The sequence below is a fragment of the Crotalus tigris genome, unplaced genomic scaffold (genome assembly GCF_016545835.1).
Source record: "Crotalus tigris isolate CLP2741 ecotype Arizona unplaced genomic scaffold, ASM1654583v1 scf7180000019189.1338056, whole genome shotgun sequence".
In the NCBI taxonomy this organism is placed as follows: domain Eukaryota; kingdom Metazoa; phylum Chordata; class Lepidosauria; order Squamata; family Viperidae; genus Crotalus; species Crotalus tigris.
The window spans coordinates 842,514-851,070 of record NW_024097425.1 but is presented as its reverse complement, the minus strand read 5'-3'; the positions used below and the strand labels follow the sequence as shown (position 1 = coordinate 851,070).

At 39.6% G+C, this 8,557-nt stretch overlaps 1 protein-coding gene across 3 annotated transcripts; it reads left to right on the top strand.

The window, feature by feature from the left end:
* Positions 1–3,554: 3,554 nt before the first annotated feature.
* Positions 3,555–7,200, top strand: LOC120315966 (olfactory receptor 2M5-like). Of its 3 annotated transcripts, none has more exons than XM_039361052.1 (3): positions 3,555–3,683; positions 4,429–4,437; positions 5,897–7,200. In XM_039361052.1, exon 3 carries the CDS (start codon positions 5,912–5,914, stop codon positions 6,848–6,850), a length of 939 nt encoding a protein of 312 aa, XP_039216986.1. In that variant the 5' UTR covers positions 3,555–3,683; positions 4,429–4,437; positions 5,897–5,911; the 3' UTR covers positions 6,851–7,200. The 3 variants fall into 3 exon arrangements, with proteins under 3 accessions (XP_039216986.1, XP_039216985.1, XP_039216984.1); XM_039361051.1 differs by having other exon boundaries at positions 3,643–3,683; positions 5,189–7,200; XM_039361050.1 differs by lacking the exon at positions 3,555–3,683 and adding an exon at positions 5,189–5,375 and having other exon boundaries at positions 3,970–4,437.
* The last annotated feature ends 1,357 nt before the right edge of the window (positions 7,201–8,557 follow it).

The following is an 8,557-nucleotide window of genomic DNA, read 5'->3' as shown; positions in this document are numbered from 1 at the left end:
ATTTTAGAAGAGACAGAGAGTTGATTGGTGTGTGATAAAGAGGCGTGAAGAATGAAATAGTTGGATAATAAGAAGCAGATCATCTACGAGAGACACTCTGGAGGCTGTTCATCTTCAACTTAAACTGGTCTTGTAGAGTGAAGCTGTCTTGACACATAAGCTATGTTTAGAGTTGAAGTGAAAATGGTAAAGACAGAGCAGCATAACTTCATGGCTGCCATTACTGAGAGATTGGCAGTCACAGGGGAAGGCTACACATCAGTGCTGGTGTGTAGACTAAGGTAGCCTTCTATAAAAGATCAATGGGGTTGGGAGGCCATTGGCTGAGGATGATGTAGTTGGTGCTTTCTGAGAGCATTATATTATTGGGCTCTATGAGCCAGAAATTATGCAGGACTCAGGGATTCTTAATCCTAACGTATGTCTGGAGAGGAATTATGAGTTGAAGGTATACGGGAGATAATGATAAGAAAAGGTAGGTATGAGAGATTTGCTAGATTGCTAGTTTCCTGAGCCATGACTGAGTAGAAGAAGTATATGAAAGGTTGTGAGAAGAATCTGATGGATGTTCATGATGGGCAAATTGAGCCAGTCCTGTAGTAGCACCTCAGGTTGCTGCCTTCATCTCAATCTGCCCATGAATGAATCAGCCTTATAAAAGCCTTATTTTCCCCTGCATATGAAAGGACTCTGTTTCCTGCTCTTAAGCTATGCAATACATTCCCTCCCATTCTGGGGTGGGATCAACTCTTCTGATACAGGCTCCCTCTTACATTTTACTGTAGACTAAGTGCTATTGCTATTGCTGTACATTTTTAAAGAGCAGCCCACATAATGTGCATTGCAGTATCAAAGCACGACAAGGTATGGCTTGATGTTTCCAACTCCAACCAATTCAGGAAAGAATGCTGTGACTATGTTCAAAAGTGTGTTCTAGACCACAGTTGCTCCCTTTGGATCTAATGACAGGTGAGGATCAAGATCAACTCCAGATTATGGGGCAGCATTTTCAGAAAGACGGAACCTTGTGCAGAATAGGCTGAATTTATGTCTTTGAGTTCAGTTTGCTGCAAATTCAGTAGCATTTTATTTTCTCTGGATTTAATTTCAAATTACTGTATAACTATTATCATAATGGTCCAATGATAATAAGCATTATCAAATCTAAGATATATTAAAAATATTATTGTTTCCTGGAATTTAGATGACATTGAGCAAGCACACTGTCAATATGGTGGGAGGTATTCAACTCCACAACTCTAAATGTGTTTTCCCAGAGATTTCATGCATATATTTGACAGCTAGAGGGACAAGATGGAATCCTGTGGGGTACTGCAAATCAAAGACCAAGTTTCAAAACATTTCCCATCATCATCTTCTGGACCCAACATGACAGGGAAGTCTGGAATCCAATAGAAGAGAAGCATTTAAAACCACAGAGCTTGCTACAGAGACCCAAGAAAACATAGGTCAGACATTCATGCCACAGACCAGAAGAACACAGAATCAGAATTAACTCAAAGAAGAGCATAGAGAGCAACACTTAAAAATGTAAAGAAGGACCAAATGCTAGGCAGCAGCAATTGGTTTTAATGTTTCTTTTGCCCTTCAGAATGTAGACTTTAGGTCACCACTTAGAATAGGGGAGCATATAGGGTGCCCCATGATCTCTAGAGCAGAGGTCCCCAACCTTTTGGGCGCCAGGGGCTGGTTCCGTGGAGAAAGGTTTTTCCATGAACGGGAGAGTGCGTGGTTTTGTGTGCTGCCTGCATCCCACGGATGGGGCTTTGCTTGTTTGTGCAGACCGGATGCTGGCATGCCACGGCCCAGTACTGGGCCACATACTGGAGGTTGGGGACCCCTGCTCTAGAGGGTCCAAATGGGCTGCGACAAAGCTGCCACAAAACTAAGTGCAGGTTTGCTGTCTCACCTTCTGAGAGCCACCTGCTTGTACAGAAATACATTACGCTTTCCAAACTGTACATACATACTACTGCTCATTGTGACTTTTTGCCACAGCAGGTAGAAATTGAGCCTTACAAGTTTCATAAGAGGCTAATCTACAAACATTTTACAGAAACATTCTCATGCTTCTGATTTAATAGAATGTCCCTGATCGTTCCCGAGTTCCTGTTTCATAATTATCTAGGGATATTTAATTAAATGGACTTAAAAGTTTTTTTAAAAAAGCAAACATGTTTAGAATTGTAAGGTATACAAATAAGTAATGGGCATATCTGAACTACAGGTAGTTCTGGACCTATGACCACAACTGACCCAACATTTCTGTTGCTAAGTGAGACATTTATTTTGCCCCATTTTACGACATTTCTGACCACAACTGTTAAGTGAATCACTGCAGATGTTAAGTTAGCCATGTAATTGTTAAGTGAATCTGGCTTCCCCATTGACTTTGCTTGTCAGAAGGTCACAAAAGGGGATCATATGACCCCAGGACACATTGCAACTGTTATAAATATGAACCCATTGCCAAGCGTCTGAATTTTGATCACGTGTCCATGGGGATGCTGGAATGGTTGTAAATATGAAAAACGGTCATGAGTCCCTTTTTTCAGTGCCACTGTAACTTCGATTGGTCACTAAATGAATTGTTGTAAGTCAAGGATTACCTGTACTGTATTGCAATGCATTCTACATGGAGCTACCCTTGAAAAGTCTCCGGAGGTTTCAGCTGATACAGAATGACGTCACACAAGCAATTCTGGGTGCCCCAAGGATGGCACATGTAACACCTCTGCTGTGCAAGCTGCATTAGGTGCTAATTTGGTTCCAGTTTTCAGAGATGAGGAGGACCCCAACTCTCCTGGCCTTCCAGAAGAGTCCAGAAGACCTGGTTATGCCAACTCACTTGGCACTCACAGAGGAGCATGTAACACTATGGCTGGTTTGCATTCTGAAGGCTCTCTGCTTTTTTAATTTGAAAACTTTACTAATCATTTGTTCTAGCTACATCCTATTGGAATATAATATGGTTTATGTTTTCATTGTGAAACCCCCCCCCCTCCCGAGTTGCTTTATGAGTGAGATGAGAGGTTTCCAGATTTGATATATAAATAAAAAATGAACTGGATAAAATCCAGAAAGATCAAAAAACAGTACTGGCAAAATATTATAATATTAAAAGTTAACTTAATAAAACAAGCAGGCAGTATTTTCTGTCTTAACCTTGAGAATAATATTTGTATAAAAATTTTTTTGTCATCTAATATCTAAGTGAACTACAACAATCTTTTTTCAAAATAAAGAGAAAATATCCTTGAATTTTCTAAGTGTGTGTGTGTGTGTGTAGAAAAAGGGGAAAATGGCAGGAATGGACTGAAGGAAATTGTAGGGAACATGACAATTTGTTCAAACAAAATAATTTTCAGCTTTCCATTTCTGAAACTTCTCAGTAATTGAGATCTGGAAGCCTCAAAGGTAAAGTTGTGATAATTTATCCTTGGAGATTTAAAAAAGATGTTGAGACTCTAGAAAGAATGTAGAGAAGAGCAACAAAGATGATTAGCAGACTGAAGGCTAAACATATGAAGAAAGGTTACTGGAATTGTGTTTGTCTTGTTTACTGAAAAGAAGCATTAGGGGTTACATGATAGCAGTGTTCCAATATCTAAAGAGCTGCCACAAAGAAGAGGGGGTCAACTTATTTTCCAAAACACCTGAAGGTAAAATAAAAAGCAATGGATGGAAACTAATCAGGGAACGAGCCAACCTAGAACTAAGAAGAAAATTCCTGACAGTTAGAACAATTAATCAGTGGAACAACTTGCCTCCAGAAGTTGTGGTTGCTCCATCTCTGCAGGTTTTTAACAAGAAACTGGACAGACATTTGTCTGAAATGGTACAGGGTTTCCTGCTTGAGTAGGGGGTTGGACTAGAAGACCTCCAAGGTCCCTTCCAACTCTGTTATTCTGTTAAAAACAGGGAAATCAAATGTTATGAAAATGATATTTCTGGTTTAGACTTAACCAAGTGACAAGGCTTTTTTTTTAAAACTTGGCAGTTAATATGTTTGGAGACTTAAATGATTTTGCTGTGATAATAGCATATCTGTAAATTGGGAAATGTTTCAAATGTTCTTATAGCTTTTAAATTATATTTGCATCTGATCGATGATGGTCTGTTAATACTTGTTATTGTGGACCTATGAATATTGATCATTATATATTAAAACAGATTTCAAAATGTGTATTAAATAATTTCAAAACACTATGTCCTTTTTAAATGTAAAGTGGCTATGTTATGCATTAGGTGAATTAGTAACCTTTTTTAGATAAATCACAGCGAGGAGGGTAAGATAGGATCCATGAAGAAAAGCAGCAGGAACATTTCAGCATCTTCAGAACGTATATATTGGTTCCCCTTAAAACTATGTTTCTTTCCTACTTGCTTTTGCAAACATAAATGCAGTAGATACAGGTATGTGACTCTTGTACCCTCATTATATTTTCATTTTTATTGTGCATTGATAAAAATATTAATATATTATAGCTATACAGATCTGCAAACAGTATAATCTGTTTGTCTGATTGCCAGTCTATCTACTATAATGGGGTGGGATCTTCTATCTGTTGGGAAAGGGGCAGTGGTGGGATTCAAATATGTGAACAATCGGTTCTCTGTGTGGATGCCGCTTCTGGAAGTCCATTCTGGGCGTGGGCAACAAAAAAAATTAGCTACCGGTTCTGCCTAAGTGGTGTGAACTGGCTGAATCCCACCACTGGAAGGGGGTCCTTCCATCTGTAAGGAACATCTGATCCAGAAGAGGAATTGTGTTAGAAGAATGGAGATGATATCCCCTCTTTCAGAATGTAGAAGTGGATATCCCCATTTCCAGAATGGTTATGCTCGAAGCTACAGAGTGAGATCTCCACTTTCTAGGTGTATGAATATTCACACAGAGCAAGAGAGACACATTCACATAATCTACCTAACCCCATGCATCTCATTAATGTCTACATTTTATCTCTGAAGCAAATCTTTAGGCTTATTTGTTACGTTAGATCCTTTTTGTTACATAACATTAAGTGTTTTGCAGAGATATGTAATTTTTATTTATTAAATTTCTACACTGCCCATTTCACCTAAGTGACTCACTGATATGTCTAAAGATAATACCTAAAAATGTCACCAGCATATATTTTCATTGCTAACCTTTTTTTTTCTTCAGAACATTGGCATCACCGGCCCCCATTGTTATCCTTCAGCTGGAAATTTTCTGTAGGAATCATAAGAATTAAGCTATGGATATACTTAGGATCACCTTTTTATCACACACTTCTAATTAGTGGATATCTGTTTCTACTTGGGAAAGTTTATCTCTACATCCATGAAGAGATACTGAATACTGAAAAAGGGTAAATAGAAATTACAAAAAGCATGTGCTGCAGCCCCAAACATCTGGAAACCTGAACTGGCAACAGTGTAGAGCAGAATAAGAGTCTGAGTATGTGAATGAAGGTGTAGATGGTCTACCTTTCTGCGGCAGAAAACTGCAAGAGAGGAAAAATATCCTTATTCTGAAACTGAGTTTGTCCTTTGACTCTAATAGTCAGCTTTTACAATTTGAGCATGGTCTGCATTCATATAAACTAGACTTCCCAAAAAGGAAGCTTTCCATAATTCCAGGTTGTTGGGAAATTTGTAAATAGAAGTCCAGAGACAATGTGGAGGATATGGCTATAATAAGACATTGATGTCAAACAATATGTTTGACGTTCTAGTTCAACCATACAGGGGATCCCACCACAATGGAAAAGCATATTACAGTGTTACAAAAAGAAACCACTCTGAATGTTATTTTGGCATTTTATTTTTCCCCTTCATAATATTGGTAATCTAACTATATTTTCTTCTTGAACCTTTACATAAAACCCAGACAAACAAAGGAGGAATGAAGAAGAACAACACAACCTTTTGGGTGGAATTTGTTCTTGTTGGACTTCAGCATCAAAGGTCACCCACCATTTTTCTTGGTTTCATCCTCCTCATGTTTGTAATTGCTCTTGCTGGAAATAGTCTTCTTCTGTTGGTGGTTAAAATGAGCTCCAGTCTTCAGACACCAATGTATTATTTCCTCAGTCAATTGGCTTTTATGGACCTTTGCCAAATCCTTTCAATTGTTCCTCAAATGACAGCCCATTTTATAAGCCAAAGATACACTATTTCACTGTACCGATGTGTTTTTCAGATTTTTGTCACGCTATTTATGGGAGGATCAGAGTGCCTGATCCTTGCAGCCATGTCCTATGATAGATATGTGGCTGTTTGCAGGCCTTTACAGTATGCAACTCTTATGAGGAGCAAAATCTGTCACATCATATCAATAGCTGCCTGGTTCTGGTCTTCAGTGCAGGCTTTGAACTGCTCCCTCTATGTCCTGCCTCTTCCCTATTGCAAGTCCAATGTGATTAGCCATATTGCTTGTGAGTATACAGCCCTCATACAGTTGTCTTGTTCTGACAATTCTGCATTCGAAAGATCAGTATACCTCGGAACATTCCTGGTCTTTCTTATCCCTGTCTCAGTCATCCTCGCTTCCTACCTGGCCATTCTCCTGCAAGTCCTGAGATCGCGTTCCTCTGAAAGGAGCCACAAAGCCTTGGGCACTTGCTTGTCCCACTTGTGCGTGGTGGGCCTCTTCTATGGAGCAGCCATTTTGACCTACATGACACCCATTTCATCCTATTCAGCACAGAAGGCCATGATCAATTCTCTTTTTACTACCATCATTCCTGCCACAATGAATCCTTTCATCTACAGCCTGAGGAACCGGGATGTCTTGGCAGCCCTGAGGAAACTCTTTGCAAGTATACTTCAATTCAGTGAATGAGGGTATGGATAAAAAGAAGGCTGCTGATATGCTTCTTTGCGAACCTAATGGCCAATTCAGTATCTATAATGAAAAAAAATGTCATCAAAACATTTGTCTAAATATATTTTAATTGAAATTGGAAATTGAAATTGATAGAAGTGGTGCAAAAGATAGCTGTGAAATATAGGGCTTGGTTGGTCATTTTTCATTTCTTTTGCCTCATATGATAGTTATTTAGATGCTTAGCTACTTCTTTGTCCTAGTGCTATGGCTGAAATTTGGGGACAATAAATATGTTTTTTTACTATACAAAATTATTGTAAAGACTACTATAGAAATGTATGTAAAGTGCTTTGATCACCTAAGCATTCATAGATGATAGATAGATAGATAGATAGATAGATAGATAGATAGATAGATAGGATGTGATAGATAGAAGAGAGAGAGAGAGAGAGAGGGTACTGCCATGTATCTAATGTGTCTGGTATGCTATTCAGTCTCAGAGACAGTCCACACATAATGGCAGAGTGCAAGTTACAGGCAGGAACTTAATCAAATAGCTGGCATTGTGTACAGGAACATCTGTTCAATGTATGGGCTAGGGTTTCCTACCTGAGTAGGGGGTTGGACTAGATCAGGGCTTTTCAACCAGTGGTATGCGTACCACTTGTGGTACTTTGTCACATGGCAGGTGGTACGCGATTGCTAGCCAAGTGTAGCAGGGGAGGGGAATGAGCCGAAGTGAGCCAAGCCTGAGGGAGAGGCAGCTGCAGCTGCATGACTGTCTGCATTCGGCAGAAGCCCCAGGAGCTGGCAGGGCTCCAGCTGATTGGCTCCAGCTGATTAGTGCTTCCAGAAGCAACTCGGAGCTGGAAGTGAACTGTAGAAAAAGGGGGGGAAGAGATGAGAGGCTATAAAACAGGGGTGTCAAACTACCGGCGAGTGGGCCGGATGCGTCATCCAGAAGCCACACCCACCCCGTTGCCAGCAATGGCAAAACTGTCCCAATACATGCGATGTCACATGACGTCGCGAGTTTGACATGTCTGTTATAAAAAAACATGGTTTGGGTGGGGGAAGGCAAAAAAAGACAACAGGAAAGTTTTAATCCTTTTAAACAAATTTAATTAGTTTTACCCCCTTTAACTGAGTCTGTCTGTGGCTTTTAGAAAGTTTTCTTTGAAGGTAAACAGGCTTAATTTAAAGCTAAAGCTTTTTGCAATTCCCTGAGCCTTTCAGTCTAGGATTGCAACATTGTGACACGTGACACACCTGAGGCAGCTTAAAGAGAAAAAAAATGGAGTTTGTGTTTCTTTATTTTATTTTCTTTCTTTACACTTGATTCCTGTGTCTTTAAGGGTACAGGGAAGGGATTGGGGGTTGCATTCTTACTACACTGTGGGAGAGAGGAAGAAGGGCCAACCAGCTAGCTCAGGAGCCTACAAACTTAGCAACTTTAAGACCTGTGGACTTCAACTCCCAAAATTCCTCAACCAGCCATGAGGGCTGAGGAATTCTGGGAGTTGAAGTCCACAAGTCTTTAAAGTGCCAAGTTTGAAGACCCCTGAACTAGCTGGTAATGGTGCATATTAATAAACATGGATAAATTCATCATACATTTGTCAGTGCAAAGGGAAAGTGATTCAGCAAAGGAACAGCCACCAAAGAAATTAAAACTGGTAATTTTTTTACTTTTTTTCTACAGTTTGTAATATTTTATTAGAT